General features: G+C 37.5%; 2 protein-coding genes across 2 annotated transcripts in view; one reads left to right on the top strand and one right to left on the bottom strand.

The window, feature by feature from the left end:
• Positions 1-12,388, top strand: part of LOC126971207 (uncharacterized) — an 88,038-nt gene extending 75,650 nt beyond the window's left edge. Inside the window, exons 5-11 of the mRNA XM_050817383.1 lie at positions 701-809; positions 1,398-1,531; positions 3,340-3,531; positions 5,895-6,035; positions 7,533-7,678; positions 10,549-10,713; positions 11,725-12,388. Coding sequence (XP_050673340.1) covers positions 701-809; positions 1,398-1,531; positions 3,340-3,531; positions 5,895-6,035; positions 7,533-7,678; positions 10,549-10,713; positions 11,725-11,796 — 959 coding nt within the window. The 3' untranslated portion in view covers positions 11,797-12,388. The remainder of the gene's footprint in view (positions 1-700; positions 810-1,397; positions 1,532-3,339; positions 3,532-5,894; positions 6,036-7,532; positions 7,679-10,548; positions 10,714-11,724) is intronic.
• Positions 12,389-13,843: 1,455 nt separating this feature from the next.
• The window catches only part of LOC126971195 (ATP-binding cassette sub-family C member 4-like), a 93,191-nt gene continuing 85,953 nt past the window's right edge, over positions 13,844-21,081 (bottom strand). The window contains exons 20-27 of the mRNA XM_050817359.1: positions 20,845-20,948; positions 19,746-19,863; positions 19,071-19,310; positions 18,232-18,418; positions 16,985-17,157; positions 15,720-15,819; positions 14,912-15,052; positions 13,844-14,595 (exon numbers count right to left, since the gene is read on the bottom strand). Coding sequence (XP_050673316.1) covers positions 14,551-14,595; positions 14,912-15,052; positions 15,720-15,819; positions 16,985-17,157; positions 18,232-18,418; positions 19,071-19,310; positions 19,746-19,863; positions 20,845-20,948 — 1,108 coding nt within the window. The 3' untranslated portion in view covers positions 13,844-14,550. The remainder of the gene's footprint in view (positions 14,596-14,911; positions 15,053-15,719; positions 15,820-16,984; positions 17,158-18,231; positions 18,419-19,070; positions 19,311-19,745; positions 19,864-20,844; positions 20,949-21,081) is intronic.

Below are 21,081 nucleotides of genomic sequence, written 5' to 3'. Positions count from 1 at the left end.
TTTATATCAAGTTCATATGGATTTGTAACAGCCTTATTTGAGTGTTGGTCGACTTTATTGGTTTACACAATAACATAAATTTGTGAAATGTTTTCTTTATATGTATCGCGCGCATGTTCTTAGGTATTTGAATATACCTAGTTACTTTAATAAATATTTACTAATAATGAGGTGATCCGTAGGAGAACCTAAGTCACCGACATAGCTCAAATGATTGCGAAACTGATTGAGTGGGTAGGGTTAGGTAGAGTGGTAGGGTTCGACGGACAGATGGCCGGTGGGTCGGAAAGTCCTCGAATGGCGACCACGTATCGGAAGACGCAGTGTTGGTAGGCCCCCCATAAGATGAACCGACGATCTGGTCAAGATCGCCGGAATACGTTGGATGAGGGTAGCGCAAGACCGATCGTCGTGGAGATCTGTGGGGGAGGATTCTACAAAATATACTTAATGATAACAATTAATTAAATTTAATGTTTATTACAGATAAACCTATAATATAATTGAAACGATATTGTGTGTGACTATTTATAACTATAGTTATTATATTACGAATAATTCGTAGGCGAATTTTTTATGTGCGGTGATGTGAATACACAGCAAAACAAGAAATAAAATGTAGCATTATCATCATGCTACAATGCATGCAATGGATGGTTTTGGTTATGTAGTAAAAGAAATATACTCATAATATTTTTAGGTCGATCCAACTTAGCGGACGCTCGCAGTGACCTCCGATGGCGTAAGGTTTGGCCGAACGGAACTGAAGGAGAGCTATTGTCGTCACAAACAGAAGAAAAAACTACAAGGTAAGACAACTTCTAAACAAACAGAAGGATCGCTCATATCACTTGGACGCCCACGCGACTTGTGTTTGCTTCAGTCACATTATGGTGTATGTACACACAGTGAGACTTGCAGTTACTGGTTCAAAAAGCGAGTGAAATTATTTATAACAGTTAAAGTATCAGTGGGAGGCTCTTTTGCACCATATGCCGGCTAGATTGCAGTAATGTGTAAGCACTACTGTGTTTCGGCCTGAAGGGCGCCTGTAGGTAGCGAAATTACTGGGAAAATGAGACTTGTAGCTGCTTAGAATTCTTAGGTTTTTCAAGAATCCTGAGCGGCACTGCATTGTTTTGGGTAGGGCGTACCAATTACCATCAGCTGAACGTCCTGATCGTCTCGTCCTCTAATGTCATATAAAAGCTACGGCCACACAGTGGTCTGACAATAATGAGCTTTAGGATGCCGTTAAAGACTTGTTGACTAAGAAACTACAATAAAAAGGGGTCCACCGAAAAATATAATAAAATACTCTTTAAAAGTAACTAATGTAAGTAATATTTGTTCTTCAATATCAAAGTTGTCGTTGAATGTCAGGTTGTTGTTTCCAGAGAGGATGTGGAGGACATCATCGGGTCGTACGTGAGCTTCGAGCGCGTGTCCGCCCAGGACTACGGCACCTACGTGTGTGTGGTGCATAGCAACGACGTGGTCTCCCGGAGCTACGTCACCGTGCATTATAAGAGTAAAAGAAATTTATTTTTTATTGAGAGCTTTATTTCCTTACATCATACATTTAGGTACATATAAATTGTATTTATTAGTATGTTAATATTTCACTATTTTATATAAAAGTACCTATTTTGTTAGTATTATTAGTTATTATTTTCGATATAGTACCGCCTTTAGCGGTAAAAGCCTCCTCCATTAATTTCCACTCGTTCCTGTCTTTTGCAATTCTTGTCCACATCTTTCCTGCTGTTTCTACTATGTCATCGCTCTATATCTTATTAGGTCTGCTTTGATTACGTTTCCTATTCATAGGGTACCAGTCCAAGAGTAGGGTGCCAGCAAAGCTAATTAAAGGCAAAATTTATATTTTATTAGGTGTCCACAAGCGATAAATCAAATTTTGGTTGAATTGGTGGATGATTTTAGAATACCTATCATAATATAATTTCCATTCACCATACACAAGACAAATCTTGTGTATTATATCTATACACTTTTATTTTATTACTTCTTGATTTTTGTTATATACATATATATATAAGAGATTTCCAAGTAGTAATGTGCCCGTTCGATTTATGCTTCAGTTTGATTTATGACAAGGATCTTTATTTTTAAATCCTTAAGATTCCAAAATTTTGTGCTTACTATAATTGTTCCCCGGGGCATAGAAAGAATAAAGAAGTCCCAGGCCCAAAGGTGTCGTAAGAAGCGACCAAGAATTGTAACTAAGAATAAAATATATTTTATAATCCATTAAAGATTTTATTAATAAATAACCTTTCCTTACATTATCATATTAATATACATTAACGGAAGTCCGAGACGAACACTACCAGTGGGAGGCTTCTTTGCACAGGATGCCGGCTAGATTATGGGTACTACAACGGCACCTATTTCTGCCGTGAAGCATTAATATGTATGTAAGCATTATTGTGTTTCGGTCCGAAGTGCGCTGGAGCTAGTGAAATGACTGGGTAAATGAGACTTAACATCTTATGTCTCAAAGTGAAGAGCTCAAATGTAGAACCGCTCAGATTTTTGTGTTTTTCAAGAATCGTGACCAGTACTACATTGTAATGGACGGGTGTATCAGTTCCCAGTCTTAAAAACATCTAGGATTGCACTGTGTTGTGAATTGTAGTGGGCAAATTCAAATATTTTTATTAAAATTAGGATTTAGCATTACTTATTGAAAGTCAAAAACTACCACTCATTCCAAAATGAATGCCTGTGACCTGAGAATAATGACAAACTCAGCGTGATTTTTTTTATCAAAAAAATATGTTTACAAAGTAAAATTTTACAATTAAACTTATTGTTCGATGTAAATCCATCGAACAGCATTATATTACAAATATTGCTTAGTAGATAAAATTAATTGTAATAAAACCATGTGTTCCATTTAGTAAGGCAGTACGCGGGTGACCATTGATCGGGCCGGTCCTAGTTACCATTAACCATTACAGGACCGGCCCGAGTAACCATTATAACCAATGCATAGTAGAGATGCAGTACGCGAGACCATTGATCGGTCCGGTCCAAGTTACCATTAACCATTTGCCTATAACCATTACAGGACTGGTCCGAGTAACCATTTTAACCAATTAATAGTAGAGATCCGCGTACTCACTAGTAGAACCATTAATTATAGTTATTTAGCAAGTATCATAGATAGGTTTAGTACCTTAAGTAAATAAATACTTTTACCATAAAACCAATATGTATATCTACCCCTAAGTGCACCCCTTTTCACTTATTATTTAAAGGCCTGAGAGCGGTCGCTCCCAATAGCGCGCAACATGATTGTAATATAACTTGCAGACGGCGAGTGGGGGTCGACGGCGTGGAGCGGCGGCGAGTCGCTGCAGTGGCGGGCGCTGCTGCTGGGCGGGGTAGCGGCGCTGTTGCTGATGACGTCAGCGCTGATGCTGCACCGGCGCTGCACGCCGCGCCTGCTGCTGGCGGCCCGCCACGCCCGTGCGCGGGCTGCCACCGCCGCGACCCGCGCGCGAGGTACACACACACTTTACATTGTTGATGTTATTACATGCTTTAGAGTCCATAGTTTCTCAACCTTATTTTGCTCACCGCACACTTTGAGAATATGTTTTTTTATTTTACTTTAGTACGTGATTAGCGTGTATTTTTTGCCTTTTTAGACTATATTTTTTAATCTACCCATGCCTCATCTGCGCCATCTCAATGCCTAATTTGCCCTAATTTTCTCTGGGTCTTCTACTGCCCCCCCGAAAGTCTCAAACGCCCACAAGGGGGTGTTATCACCCACGTTGAGAACCTATGCTTTAGACACTATACAAGGTCAGAACCTTACAATAATGACGTCTAAAGTGGAAAAATAAAATTTTATGAACGATGCGGGACTCGAACCCACGACCTCTGGCGTTCCGTACCAGTGCTCTTCCAACTGAGCTAACCGTTCGAGTGACGTATCGTCATAAAATCTTGTATGATTTGTTCAACTCTCAGGTTGTGGCTTCTTCTACAGTTGATCACCTGCTCAACCCTAATATTTGTATATTAAGAAATTGACTCGAGATGTCGCTCTTTGTGTATTAATCCCAGAAGTGAAGGTACTTTAAAAACATAACAAGATGTCCTAAATGGATCCTTTTCTATTACAAAACAGAGTTCAGTTTGTGTTTAACTAAAATGTCGTTAAGTAAACCACGAACTGAACTGGTTTTAAAAAACAATTAAAAATTGTCCAGTTCTTTTGAACGGAACTCGATTTTGTCAGCTGTTATATTTTATCTGTCATCATATTAATCTAAATCTTCCATATTATGAATATGATCTCTCCGTTAGACAAACTTCAACTCGTTGAACGCTAAATAACCGAAAGACACAGGTTTGTTTTACTTTTTTAAAACAAGTGTTCAACACATGTTTAACTTTTTTGTAACAACACAGTATCTCTTGACCTGACGTCGATGACGTCACATTGTCGCTTTATTACGGTGTGCAATACAAGCATCCCTAGGACATTACCACTATATAGTATAAAACAAAGTCGCTTGCCGATATTTGTCCCTTCGTATGCTTAGATTTTTAATGGTATTAAACCCAGTGGATTTGATGCCACACCCATACAGCCAACGCGGGATATGTGAAAATTACAAAATATACCCAACAGCATAATCAATCAATCAATCAATCAATCAATCAATCAATCAATCAATCAATCAAATTCTTTATTTGCTTATAAACATGGTATGTTACAATGGTATAATCTTACAGTTTCACATGTTGCGCCAGGCTTAGGTATGCAAATTAATATATAGATACACATAACAAGATTAGATGTCTACATGCCAGAAACAATAAATATTAATTATCATAATACTATAAAATAATACAGAACAGACTCACATAATATTAATAAATATTGTCTAATTAATTATTAACAAAAAGTTACACATTTTATGTTATGACATTATTCGCGTTCAGAAATTCATTTATCGTATAAAATAGTCGCTCACTTAACAGTGTTTAAGTGTTAATGGTAAATTATATTTAAAAAAAAATCTGATGTTCTTATTACAGTTATATGTTAAGTGTAAGTAATGTTTAAACATAAAAATAGTATGTATGTTATATAGTAAGTACCTACTGCGAATTACCTAATATTTCTATGAACCTACCATACCTAACCTAGTATTTACTTATATTAGTGACCGTGGCTATATAAATGATAGATAATAGCAGAGGTATAGAAAAATTAAATCTTTATATATATTTCTTGTGTGCGTGTGTATGTCACTGAACTCCTCCTAGATGGCTGGACCGATTTTGATGAAATTTTTTGTGTGAGTTCAAGGGGACTCGAGGATGGTTTAGATTCACAATTATTGAACTACCTCCTAAACGGCTGGACCGATTTTGATGATATTTGTGTGTGTTCCAGTGAATTTGAGATTGGTGTGTGTCTTCAGGTGGATTCGAGAATGGTTTAGATTCACAATTAAACTACCTCCTAAACGGCTGGACCGGCTGGATTTTTTTGTTTGTTTCAGTGAATTTGAGATTGGTTTAGATTCTCAATTCCGTCCATATTATATAATTCTCCTGCTCATGTGTATGTTAGTGAACTCCTCTTAACGGCTGGACCGATTTTGTGTACAGGTCAACGTCTGTCGGTTCCACTAGTGATATAATAGATTTTTGAAGTGAAACTTCTTTATCGACATATGAGAAAAATTTTATAGAAAATCCTCACGATTTTCGGTTATGCCATGTTGTTTTTGTTTTAAATGCTACAGTACTGACTGACAATTCTATCATTTATAGTTTATTAGACCCTATTTTTATTGCAAATTTTGTCTATGGTCGTGTGTGACGCTGTTGTTTGTCGGCAGTGCTTCAGAAGGAGTTCGACGTGGCGGTGTGCTTCACAGCGGTGGACGGTGAACTGGTCCGCGGAGCTCTGCTGCCGACCCTGGCGCTCAAGTACAAGTACCGGGTGCACACGGTGCCGCTGTCCACGCAGCCAGACCACTGTGAGTATACCACCTCCTTGGACCATCTATGCGTCTAGATAGACTATATGACACCAGCTGTGAAAACTTCAAAAAATTGACATTTAGCAATAGTTGAGCAATGTTACACAAATTTTCATACAAATCGCGAGTGTAAGACGTAGCTTGTCACACACACTAAACTAATAAACCTGGTTTTAACGTTTGTCTAACAGCAAGAGTCTCTTCTAGACGTATAAATTATCTAATATCACCACCATCGCCTATTCTCTACAAATAATATTGCGGGGTGAGACGAATAGGACGATCAGCTGATGGTAATTGATACGCCCTGCCCATTACAATAAAAAGGCATAAAAGGCATTTATTTTCTCAAAATTTATTCCTTTAGAATTCTTTTTGATGTCATTTCTAATAACTTCTACCGCTTCGGAAACAAATGGCGCTCTGAGAGAGAAGAAGCGGCGCAAGAAACTCTCCCAGCGTTCCTTTTTTGCGCTCTTTTCAATAAAAATATACAATATTGTCATATCTATTGCTATAACATAATCACAATCTAGTCCCAGGCTGTCCGATCATTTAGATATTCAGCAGTAGAGTAATAGGATTTACGAGAGAGCTTTTTTTTATAAAACATTTAAATTTATTTATAAATAAGCGCCGCTCAGGATTCTTGAAAAACTCTGAACGGCACTACACCCTCGTCATCTTGAGACTTAAGATCTTAAGTCTCACGTGCCCAGTAATTTCACTAGCTATGGCACCCTTCAGACCGAAGCACAATAATGCTTACACATTACTTCTTCTTCGCCGGCATCTTGTGCAAAGAAGCCTCTGGTAAATGCCATAAGTCGCCTCTTACGACAAATCTGGGCCTGGGACTTCCCTATTCTTTTTATGCCCCGGGGATACACAGGGTATGTAGTTCTGTAATTACCAAAAAGTCATTGGACTTAGTAATTTTGTTCTTTATTCAGTGTCTGTTCGACGACAAATGCTAGATCTAACATTTTTATACAAAATAATTAGAAATCAGTTCGACAGTCCATCACTCGTGCACTCCATCAGCTTACGAGTTCCCGGCGTACGTAGGTCGGAGCTGGCCTGTTCCATCAGCCATTTACCAAAACTAACTTTAAGCAATTTTCTCCCATGCCACGTCTATCAAGAACGTATTAATTCATCTGTGGTGAAGTAGATATTTTTAAAGATTCTTTACCTGCTTTTAAAAAAAATATTACTAGATTGTTAGGCGCCAAAATATGATTAATATTCTTTTTTTTTTTGTTGTCAAATTCGTATCTTGATTTTATAATTTTTGCTTTATTTTATATAATTGTTTTCTTGGTGACACGGAAGCAAAGACTGTGCATGTTGTGACACCTTAATTTGTTGTACATTCAACTCATTATTTGTTAATATTTGATATATTTTAAGCGTATTAGAATGTAACAACTACTGGTTGTCCTATAAATAAATGTCGGTAGTAGTGTGTATGTGTATGTGTATGTTGTCCAGGGTACCAGGAGGCCAGCCGTGAGTGTGGCCGCTGTCGCTCCGTGGTGGCGGTGCTGTCTCCGGCGCAGTACTCCCCGCACCAGCTCCTGGTGGCTCTCCGCCAGCTGCGCGCGCTGCCGCTACCGCCCGTCGTCGTGCTCCTGCAGGTGACCACCTCCTCCACCTGACTCCCGTCAAAGTAACATCTGGGAGTCATACCTTCCTCCACAGTGCGGCGGTTTTTAAAGAACTTTCTTCCACGTACAAACAAGCTTGTTGTCCACCTTGTGCGGTGTTTCCAGGACGTTATGACATTGGTACTATCAAAAATAGCACGTACATCTTCCTTAAAGGCCGGCAACGCTCCTGTAATTCCTCTGGTGTTGCAAGAGAATGTGGGTGGTGGTGATCACCTAACGTCAGGCGACACGTATGCTAGTTTATCGTCCTCTTCAATAAAAAAAAAGAAATAAAGGTAAATCACAATATATCCACTTAGTTCAGAATGACACTTTATGAATGTCAAAGATTTTGTCATCACTTCGAAAAAGTAGAGGTTTAATAAAAAAAAATGGTTAGAAACTCATTGCCACTCTTTAATCTATATTTACAGTTTCAGCATGTTGCATTATATTTAGTACATTGTTTATAACGTAACGTAACGTGATGCACTATAATTACATAAATGTTTTGACTTACTTGGGTGTTACGTGTGTGTTGAAAAAAATCAAAATGTTTTGAGTTTTCTTGAGTGTTATTTCCGCCAATATTTGTCTTCAAACAATTCGACGCGTTTCGCCTCTACACGAGGCATCCTCAGCAGATGTTGACTCGCCAAACTCTGGCACAAGTCTCGTGCCAGAGTTTACTGGAATTAACACTCAAGAAAACTAAAACGTATGGATAATTATGAATTTCCGCAAAATTACGTAAATCCGCACTACTTCATTCCGCTCATAACAGTAACCAAGTGCAGTAGATGTATCAATCCGCATACACTGTTAATAAGTGAAGGTATTTTGCGAGCAATTATTAAGAATCGTAGAAGACAATATCGACCAGACACACAAGCAGCACCCGTTAACGATCGTGACGCATGGACCAGCCATCCCTTCCTCATAGCACAAGATACACAATCCCTTATATGGCTCTATGCTAGAATAGAATAGTATTTTAAGTCTTGGTTTGATTTAAAAATATATAGTATGTACATAAATATGGATATACTTATCATAGACAATAATAATAGTACTATTGTACATTTTTTTGTGTTTCTCTGGTTTTGGATGATCCCTGTTTTTAACTCACTTTTAGATATATGAGGAAATGTTTACCTTTAAATTATTTTGTATATGAACGTAATGTAAATTGTAAATAGTTTAAGAAACATCTATCCCCGTTTATGACACTTTCGATCTGGGAAGGTTTTATTTATTTATGTTATGTTATATTATGTTCAGGTTCACCAACAGATTATACACTATTACTAGCTTTTAAAAATAACAAAATAAGTATTAATTGTGCATTTTTGAGTTGCGCAAGTGCGGGGTTCCAAGTTTACAATGAAAAAAATATGTATTGTACTAATATAATGTAAAAGTGAGCAAATGGAAAAAAAAACAAAAATTAAATTAACTAAAAATGATAATTAAAACAAAGAAAATGTTATGTGGTTTCTGCACTGATAAATTGATGCAATACTTTTTTGTATTTCTGAGGGGAGGAGGAGTGGATGTCAACACGAGTAGTGTTGAAAAGATTATTGTGCTCCCGGCAGATCCTTTCTAAAACACTATTAGCCCCGACTTCAGTTCTATATAAATTTCCAAAAAATGGTTTGAAATTTGTGAAACGTGCACTTTCACGTGGCACTGAAAATTTAGTTTTGGCTAGGATATTGGGACAGTCAATTTGTGATTTAAAATTTTGAATAGAAACATTTGATCATTCACCCAGCGACGATATGTACTGACAACAAAAAAAGAAAGCGTTTCTGGATTCTTTCGATTCATTTGATAATATCCTTTTAGAATGGATTCCAAACGGTGGAGCCGTATTCTAATAAGCTACGAATTAAAGCAAAATAAACCATTTTAAGAGTTAACATGATTTAAACGTTTTGCAATTACGCCAAACAAAGCCTAATAATTTGTAACATTTATTGATTGTTACATCTGTGTGTATTGAAGGATAATTTCTTGTCTAAAATAATACGAAGTTCTCTGATGTCATCCACTTCATCTAACGAAAGATTATTTAAGAATATGAAGTATTATGTGGTATTAGTTTCTTTGTAAATTTTATATGCTGACATTTTTTAACATTAAGGGGCAATTTATTTTTAATAGGCCATTGGGAAATACTGTTTAAGTCATTTTGAAGGGAAATCGAGTCTAACGGAGTTTGGATAGCTTTAAAAATCTTTAAGTTGTCGGCAAATAACGCAAAATTTTAAGATTTTATATGGTCACACAAGTTGTTTAAAAATACTAAAAATATTATAGGACCTAGATGGGATCCCTGAGGGACTCCAGATGGAGCCATGAATGAATCTGATTGATACCCGCAAACCACAACTTGTAGTTGTCTGTACGACAAAAACGACGAGAGCCAGGACAGCAGAGTTCCTTGAATGCCAGCGTTATGTAGTTTACTTAATAAAATTGAGTGGTTGACCCGATCGAAAGCTTTACTAACATCCATATATATAGCGTCCACTTGGTGTCCCTTGTCTATATTATCGATTACTTGAGTTGAAAATTCAGTTAAATTTGTTATGGTAGACATTTTATTGTGGAAACCATGCTGTTGAGGGACTTAAATCGATTTCAAATGAAAAAAAAGATTAGGACGTATCAGAGATTCGAAAACCTTACCAAAAATGGACAATAGAGAAATTGACCTGAAAAGGTTGAGTATGGTTTGTTTGATATTGATATGAAAATGTTCATAGCCCCAATAAATAAATAAAGGTTAATTCACTCAAAAACAAATTACTTGTGTTAACTCAGATTTAATAATAATGTTTTTGTTACAGGATTTGCCTAAACTGAAGCGGGAGGCGAAGGAATGCGGTGAACGGTTCGTGGAGATGGTGCGCGGGTCGCGGCTGATCCCGTGGCGCCACGTGCACGACCGCACCTTCTGGACCGCGCTGCGGCTGGCGCTGCCCCTCCCTCCCGCCTGTCTGCCGCATCACAACGTGAGTACCACACGTCGCACCTCGACTGTCTACTGTCATCTGTCGCACTCCATACGTCAACTGACATATCTCATCCATCAACTGTCATCTGTCTCATGTCATCCGTCTACTGTCATTTTCCGCGCGTTCTAAGTTTTCTGTCATATGTCATCACCCTCATGTGATTCGTCTTCTAACATATTTCACCCGTCAAACGTCGCTCGCACCTTAGACTTCTGGATATTCCAACACCACAGCGCCAGGTTGACCGCGAATGCATACGGTAGGAGTACTAGTGTGCTCAAAGTGGACTCAGTATATATTATATACTCGGTACCTTAAATAATTTATACGTCCTAGATAGAGCCTCTTATTTAGTTCTGTTAGACAACCGATTGAAACAGGCCAGCGTATTACTTTAGTGTGCGTGACAAGCTTCGTCTTACACTCGCGATTTGTATGCCACTTTGTGTGCGTTCGTTGCTCAAAAGAGAGGTTAACTGTCAACGTATTTTTTTTACTTTTTTAATAGCTGTCTCATTCTATCGAGACGTATAAATGATTTAAGATACGGTACCTTAAGTCTTTTTTATGGATTTTTAAGAGGAGGACAAACGACCGTACAGTTAAGTGTTAAGTGATCACTGCTGCCCACTTTCTCTTACAACACCACAAAACCTTGTATTGTTGTTGTACCATCGACTGTTTGGTAGTTCGTGGCAGATAAACTGTAAGCGAATAAAGATTGAAGTGGGGGCGAACGCCAAATATACAATTTTTTTCCGAGATAGTTTTGATGATTTCTAAGTTTGTGGCGTGTGTTGAAATTTGGTGGCGGGAATCAGGTCAAATACGTCTTCAGAATAATCTCAGTGATAGATGAGATATATAAGTATTTTTGTCTATAAAACATATCAGTGTGATAGAAGTATTATTGGGAATTGGGAAGTCCTTCAAACATAGATTATTAGATTTTCATACTGATTGTCTTTCTCGCATCTAATGTGTATTTATACAATGTTTTTATTACAGGATAAAACAGTTCCGGCAGAATCTGAAGAAAGTAAAAACTGTCGTTCCGGGAGTCTCACGGCGCTAGTGTGAACAGTGACGTCACGGGACTGAAGTGAACATCGTGTATTATATAGTGATAGGATCTACTTAGTGTTTGACACTGATACTTAAAACGAAGACTGTGGTTATTTGTTAAGGTCCCTCCTCTGCCTCGTCGAGATGCAGCTCGCTACGAATTCTGATTGCAGTTTTCTCAAGATCTCAGTGTCTATTACCATAGTTTTACGAATTTCCCACTTTCTATATCTCGTGCCAAATGGAAATTATACATGACATTTATTATTATCGCTCGGTTATTCTTTAGTATTTATTTAATTTATGTAACGAATTATTATTGGTGGACGAGATGTTTTTTGGAAATTGTTTAATTTATTTCTTAGTATTATTTCTTCTCAAAATTGAGAATCTGTCCATTGTGAACTATTTAGATCTAATTCTTTTTTGTTTTTTTTTTCTCTCGTGTACTGTGTATTTCTTTATATGTATGTTGTGGCAGTTATTTGCAAATATCTGATCGATGTATATTTTAAATCATTTTAATAGGTAATACACAACTTTAGTAAATTGTTTGAAAATTGATATGAATCTGTGATAAAGGTAAATGTTTTATGAATACAGATTACAAATTAGAATTTTGAGTAAATTTGAGAAAATTTGAGTAAATTAAAAAGTAGAAATTAAGAAATAGATGTTATAACACATTAAATTATGTGAAATACGTCATATTTAATTGGTATAATAATAAATGATGAATGCATTTATATATTTTCAATGAGTGCGGTGAGTTCGTTGGATAAGACAGGTAAGTAGGTAGTTATGTGAAACATAGAAATATTTCGCAGTATTGTTGTAAATATTTGAAGTGATTGCTAAGCAAATTTTGTATTATGCTACTCACTACATTCCGATTTGTAATAAATGATTTGTTCTAAGATGTGCATATTAATGTGGTAACGAATAAATAATTAATAATATACGATTTGTATTTTAATTTATACAATACCTAGTTGTTATTCGCGACTTCGTCCACATAAACTAGCGAAACTTTATTAGTTGGTGTTCCAATGCTGCCACATGCATATTCAAAACATTCATATCTCTCATCGTTCAGCGTTCGTAGAAAACATGTGGCCGATTTTCTCTGACTTTTTTTAAGACCATTAGGGATGAGACGAGCAGGACGTTCAACAAACGATGATTGATACGCCCTGCCCATTACAATGCAGCGCCACTCAGGATTCTCGGAAAATCGAAACATTCTGAGCGGCACTTAAATTGCGCTCGTCACCTAGACATCAGATGATGTCTCATTTGTCATTCATACCGAAACACAATAATGCTTACACATTACTGCTTCACGGCAGAAAAAGGCGCCCATAACTTAGCCGGCATCCTGTGCAAAGAAGCCTCCCACTGCTATACTTTGCAAATCCGAAAACCACGAACAAGTCTTTTAATTTTTCAGGTTAATATGCTTATGACATTCACAAATAATGTAGCTTTCTATTTGTAACAGAATATTCATAATCGGTCAGTTGATCCGGAGATTAGAGGTTGGATTATTATTAAAGGCACGCACTGCTAAATTATTGACGGTAGATCTGAAGAATTCCTCAGATCTACCGTCAATAATAAAATCTAAAATTGTGCTGGTATCTAATTAGATAACAGCACAATTTTTTTTCGAGAGAAGGAAAATTCCTTTCCATCTACAAATATTTGAATATAATATATTAAGTTTCGACAAAAGTCGTAAAACAAAAATTGTTAGTCCAGATGTAGATAAATTTCGTGTAATCCTGTTTAATCTGCAAAACGAATATGCAATAGTTACCAGTATTCCTGTTCAAGATTTAATGTAAGTACATTATGGTATATTTCCTGAAAAACTTTGAACCTGTACGATATTCAACCGCATTTTATAAATTCCTTGTTATTAACTTTTGGGAACTATAATAATTTTAGAGCAATATTATACACTCATAGAATGTTTTCAGAAATGATAACAGCATTTAATTTACAAATTAGTATCGGAGAGCTCTTCAAAAGAGACAGGTAAACAAATAAAACCAGAGCATGCAAATATAATTGTATTTTGCAAAAATCAACAAACAATCTTAAAAAATAATTAGCAGGCACTGTTCTCACATTGATTATTTATAAAAATTACATTTTAATATCACACATTTATAATTTCAAAAACAATTCGAGATATTCACACATCACACATTCCTAATAAACAATATCAAAAATATTGATACAGTTGGTAACGGACATTCAATAATTACCTAAACTAAGTACATAAGACGTAAGTAAAATGATCACAATTAAATTAGATTCGAATAAAAGATTCATTAGAAATCAAATTGACTACTTAAGTATACGAGCACCCGACACGGCAGGATATAATTGAAGTGACGAACATGTATTTGCGCTTCGACATCGCTCACACCAGACAACACATGAAAATAATTCTAAATTATCACATTAATTGTAAATGCGACCGAGTTATCGGCGACACGGTCTTGGCGTGAACGAGGCTCGACACAATATTCGAGAGTAATAATTAATTCGAAACATTCTACATAATGTAGTAAAGCTCACTTGTTATACGTTCCCTTTGATACTCTTAACCATAGTTATAAATAACGGAATAAATATGCTGTATAAAATCAAGAACATTGTGGTGTATAATTTAGTGAGATAGACAAGTATCACAATATCCAAGTAGACAGTAGACACGTCATGTAAATAGGAACTGACACGAGTCTTTCAACCGCTTCTTCATTCGCTGGCTGCCGACTCCTGCAAGAACTTCTTATTGTATGCCTGCAACGAAAATAATTATCAACTATTTGTTATACAATAGTGTACCTACATTGACTACAGTAAACAACTAGACTAACAAACACACTCAAAAAATGTCTGAAGCAAAACTACACGTGGCAACGTGTCTATTAGGCAGTGTTTTGTTTGAGTTGTGTTTCGACCGCGCTTTGAATACAACGCCACGCAATGACAAATATGCCAACATATGTTGGATAAGGACAGTGCAGGGCCGATCGTCATGGCCATAGAATTCTCTTGCTATACTGGTCATGGCGATCTTAGTCTTCCGGCTGATGATGATATGATGACTCCGTACCTGCAAGGCGACCTTGGCCAGGGTGTCGGCCATGGAGCGGCCGGTCTGCTCCACCATCCCGCGCAGCACTCCGTCCGTCTTCTGCAGCAACACGTGCGGGTGATCGAACTCTACCATCTGCCCGGCGTCCATCACCAAAACCTGTACACATTTTACACTACAGCTTCTCGGAAATTGCCTTCGTATTGACAACCGGGCCTAAAGTGTATTAGGTAGTTCGTGCAATTATGCGGGCATTAAATTAAAATTACTGACGTGTTCTTTTATTTGGACATTTAATATTTTGTCAGGCTGCAATAGAGGTCAATTTCAATTTTAAAATATCTGTCAAAAAGACATCAAACAGCTATCTGTGTTCAATTGAAAAACTGATATTTGCAATTAAATTGCTAAATGAAATAATTAGCTTTTATTGTCCATGTATATGAATTATAAAGCATTATGTACCACGCAGGGAAAATATGATTCTTTTACTTGGGTGTATAGAGGCCCTCGAATGCGAGTTTTAGAAGGCTTCAATAAGTAGTAAATTAATGTGGTAGGTTCATTGGGTTCTTGTAACACTATCTGTCTTATTAATAAGTACTCGCCTACGGTTCGGCCTTCAAACTCATACTCGACCTGCAATTGCCTACTTCCCGGCCTTTGCAATAATGTACTATTTATGTCATTTTTTCGTCTAATAACACAAATAATAATTATAATGAACACCTCATACTTGTGTGATTGTGACTCACATTTAGTGTGATTAAATTGAAATTTGAGAGCGTAAAATGTTGATAAATGAGTAATATAAATGATGACTAACTTTATCAGAGTCCATGACGGTGTGCAGTCTATGAGCTATCGTAAGTACGGTGCACTCCGCGAACTTGGTCCTTATTGTAGCTTGGATCAACGCGTCTGTCCTGGAATAAGATTCACAACATTAATAATTACATATAATATGTAATAATTTTAAATATAAATTATCCTATATTAGATGCATCAACCTTTAGAGTTTTGAGCAACCTTGACATCTATAGAGCGTACTTAGACTAATATACGTAAAACTTGGCTGAGTGTGATAAAACGCGAATATGACTTTTGCATTGGACTGTATTAGCATAAGGTTAGCATAATTTCAGTTATCAAATGCCTCTAAAAACGAAATCAAAGATAAGAGATAGATAGAGAACTAAGCTTGTAAGCTGTAAGAATGTACTCTAGCTGTGTTTGTTTATTTTACGTGAGTAAAGTCTAAGTACGCTTTATAGATCTCAGCCTTAGGGGGCGTCCATTAATTACGTACGGTGTTCGAGCAAAATCTTTTCAAATCTCACTTAGGGGGAGTGGGGCGAGGGGGTGTCTTGGCAAATATCACGTTATTATTTTTCTAGCAGAAAACGGTGAAAAATGTGCACGAGTCTCCATGGACTGAATTAGAATGTTTTCCTTATTTTTGTTTAATATTTATTATTTAATTAAATGATTGTGATTTTAAAATACGTTAATATTCACAATTAATACTAGTCTTTGCTAGTCTTCAATAAAAGTTATAGAACAAGTTGTGTTTAACGATACAGCCAAAACATGAATTTTGAAGAATCTCGCGTGAGATTAGGGGCGGGGGAGGGAGTTGAGGAAAAACGATATCTCACAAAGGGGGAGATGGGAGCGTAGAGAAATTCTCAAGAATGCCTCACGTAATTAATGGAAGCTCTCTTAGTGAGAATGACGAACCGTGGTATAGTATCACAAAGCGTATTTATTGCCGAATTAGCATGGCAGTGCCACTTACACTAGTAAGACGAAAGGAAGAAAAAAAGGAAAAAATAAAAGGAAAAAATATAAGCAAAAAAGTAATATTAAAGAATAATTGAATGAAGTATACAAGTTCATCCATCATTGAATGGGTCCCATTGAGCATTCTTATCCAAGAGCGCGTTGAAAGATGCCAGTGAACGTGGTATAGGTGCCATAGTTCGGGCAACGGTACGATGAAGCGGGATCACGAAAATATTTTTTTTCGTGGGCAAAGATTATTATATTTAGGAAGACATAGAGATGTGTATGTGTGTGTCCAATACGCACTGCGGGTCCACGTTGGCCGTGGCCTCGTCCAACACCAGCAGCCGGTTGCGGCGCACGATGGCCCGCGCCAGACACACGAGCTGCCGCTGACCCACCGAGAAGTTGCCGCCGCCCTCCGACATGCGCGAGTTGAGTCCCGCCGCCAACTCCGACACCGCTTCCTTTAACTCCACCTGACACAACGTTCTTACGTCATACTAATTGTCATCATTGATATAAATATATCTAAATAGGTCGCTAGTTCAAATCCGGCTCGAAGGACCAAAAGATGTTTGGGTTGTGACACCGAAATTATACACTAAATGTTAAATAAAACTTTAATCGTAAATCTAATATAAATAATGCACAGAAATTGTGTAGGTAATGTACGCGCCGCGGTGTGATGTGGACTGGCGTTTTTAGTCGCCGCGGTTAATTGCTGAGTTGCATTTGTACGTTGCAATGGAAAGAGCGGCGTGGTACGGTGGCAGTGCATTAAATAAGAACAAACTTAAAACAAATATATTAAACATTTGTGATGTATAGAATAATATCAAATATAACATATATACATTTAATAATGATACGATAGATTGGGGATGGAGCGACCACCCTCAAGCTATTAAATGAAAACATTAATTGTAACGATATTTCTATGAAAAAAAGAAGCCCACTGAGGTTTCTTGCGCCCCTTCTTCTTAGGTCTGAGCCATATACTTTCGAATGGGTGATAGTTTTTGAGTTTCAATAAGTGATTTTATATCGTATTTTGAATAAAAATATTTTAATTTTAATATTTAAGAGAGGGTAGCCGGGCAAGAGGCTCACGTATAATAGTGAGGCAACGTCAAAGTCATGAAATCCGTTGCTCTAAGGTGGGAATGTGCTTTAAGCTTGCATCTTAAGTCAATTTCCTTATACGCAATTATTGGGATTGAGTAGTTTATCAACTGTAAAGCAGAACTTGTAGATAGAGCCACTACCTGAGAGTTGGATAAGACTTACGATCGGTGCGGCACTCAGACGGTTGGCTCAGTTGGTAAGACCGCTCAGACGGAACCCGAAGTGCGAAAATTCGAATCCCGCATCGTTTATTAATTTTGGAACAATATTATTAACTGCAGTATACATATCTGTTTGGAGTAGGTAGATAGATAGTGTTTTTAGCGTGTTTAGTAGACAATGCAGTATTATGAATAATTTCATACGGCTATAGAATTGCAATAGTTGATATTATTGCTATAAGTAGTGTAGATTGAGTATCGTACCTCCTCCAGCGCCCGCCACAGCACCTGGTCCGGGTACTCGTCGAAGGGGTCCAGGTTGTGCCGCATGGTCCCGGAGAACAGCACCGGCTCCTGCGGGATGATGGACACCTGGCTGCGCAGCTCGTGCAGTCCCAGCTGAGAGGTCTCGCGCCCGTCTATTATTATTTCACCTTCTATTGTTGCTAGCCTGCAATACAGAAATAGTAATTTCTTTGATTAAGGCGAGATACACGCGTTTTAATCCTTTAAAAATTGTTTTATTTTAATACGGAAATAAAATAAATAACCCATCATGTTCATAAAGCATTTTTACACAAAACAATGAATGCAAGATCTAAAGGTTAATGCATTCAATATACGATAATTTACATTTATACAGATGATTCTTTATTACTTTTTATTAAATATTAGATATTATTTAAGCATCCTTCATATATTGGATGCAACTAATTTGTCTATGTATATAACAACCATTATTTACTACCATTATTACTATATAACAACCATTATTACTATATTTGATTTAAATGAGTCGTCGTTGAGTTTCTTGTATATTTTTCTCACGAGCTCTACTTTTCCCGGACATGTTATGGTAGATTCAGTAATTTAAAAGAAATATTTATAGCGACGATTCAAAAGCGCTTGATTAGAGCCTAATTGAATCAAGCTTATTTGACTTTGAACCCGGCGAGTTTTTCACTAAACACTTTGTCATTGCGTGGCGTTACATTCAAAGCGCGGTCGAAACACAATCGGTTTTGCTTTAATTTTTGTGTGTGATTGTGAGTCTAGTTGTTTATTGAACGTTAATGAACTTGCGAGGGTGTATATATTGTCACCTGAACAGCGCGTTGATGAGCGAGGACTTGCCGGCGCCCGTCCGGCCCACGATACCCACTTTCTCTTTGGGCAGAATCTCAAGTGTGAGATCCCTGAGAACGGGCGGCTCGCCGGGCGCGTAGTACAGGAACACGTGGCGGAAGGAGATGCGCCCGGCGTCCGGCCACGACGGCGGGGGCTTCTGGCCCGGGCTAGACTCTAGCGGGGGCTCCGATTCTATATTAGAGTATTCTTGTATCCTGTCATAGAAAACACGGATCATCGCATTAAACAGAGTCACTATTTTTTTTTAATGAAAATAAGGGACGAGACGGAGACATTGAGACATAAGATGTAAGTCTAATTTGCCCAGTAATTTCACTAGCTACGGCGCCCTTCAGACCGAAACACAGTAATGCTTACATTATTGCTTCACGGCAGAAATAGGCACCGTTGTAGTACTCATAATCTAGCCGGCAACATGTGCAAAGGAGCCTCCCATCGGTGAAAAAGGGGACTAAGGGTAAAGGTGGTGTAACTGGCTATTATTTATTAATATCCGCTACTCGAAGTCTAAGGTCGAGTTGAGAAACTTTACAAAAACATATGTATCTGTATTATTGAGCAAATTATATGAAAAAGTGCTAAGACTGAGTTTTCATGAAAGCATTGTTTGAGTGTTAAATGTTAGTCACCTCTCGACACTGGTCATCTGGTTCTCCAGCTCGGTGGACTGGCGCATGCCCCACTGGAACATGCCGGTGAGCCCCATGGCCTGTGTGATGGCCAGACCCACGCTGCCGCCGTACTTCTCTACACAACACATCACCATCAACATATCAATACTATCGAATTAAAAATTGGCCAATAACAAATTTAGTAATAATAATAGAATAAAATAACTTACATCAAAATGTTACATTTAAATACAATATAACATTATACAAATTAAATTTATAACCAAAATTTATGAAGATGCGGGACTCGAACCCACTCGGGTTCTCTCGGGTTCCGTGCGATCTATTACCACCTGAGCGAGCCAACCGCGCATCGTTCTTAAATTTTGTTTATGAATTTAATATATATAATTAATCCCAAAAGTGTACCTCACTCCTGTGATCACTTTAAAATAACAAACATAGCATTAGTTAAGGCTTTAACGTTTAAAGAAGGTACATAGAAAAAAAAATTGTGCGGACTAAGAGAGACTCTCTATGGCTAAATGGTAACGCCAGTTGTCCAAAAAACACAAAACCTTTTCCTTAACCCCTTACACCTTTATCCTAGCAACTAAGCCGGTACAATTTAAGAATAAACCACGAGCCGGGACAACTATGGTCGTATGGCGTAGCACACATTCCGTCACATAACCGCACGCGAAGTTTTCAGCACCACAACATTTAATCATAAATCCAGGAAATCCTAGAATTACTGTTGAATTGCCGCCGTGGCGTCGTACTGATTTCTTCGTTAAGTATCCCGTTAAAAATATATATTGTAGTTCGACAGCACACTCAGACGAATATAGAAGAACCCAGGATCTTCCAGAAGAGGTGAGTACCTGCTATTCCCTTTATTCCAATTATTCCTGTTCTGTTCACCTGAGTACCCCTTTTATAAATACAGTCTACTTAAGATTCCCTGGCGAAACCAACTAACATACTAGTTCTATTAACTTTCACATATTGTTTTTTCTTAATTTAGTGTATTACTTAAATATGAAACTTTGTTTATAATAAATAAATAAAAAAAACCCACTGGACAGAGTATATTGTGTATCAACAACAGACCTACCTTGTCCAATGACGAGGAAACTCATGGTGACCACCGCTATGTATACCACACACACCAGATCCAACCAAAAACCGAAAGCGCGGGAGCTCGCGATGAACAGATACCTGCGACAAAAAAAATCTCGCTGTTTAATTAATTTTATCTATATAGAGGTGCATGTCCCTATATTTCATTTTGCAGCTTAAACTACACGTCGCAGACACATAGTGTTTGTATGTCGCAATAGGTACAAGGCTC

Source organism: Leptidea sinapis, chromosome 23 (genome assembly GCF_905404315.1).
Source record: "Leptidea sinapis chromosome 23, ilLepSina1.1, whole genome shotgun sequence".
NCBI lineage: Eukaryota > Metazoa > Arthropoda > Insecta > Lepidoptera > Pieridae > Leptidea > Leptidea sinapis.
Note: the sequence above shows the minus strand (reverse complement) of the source record. Positions and strands in the feature narration are given on the sequence as shown.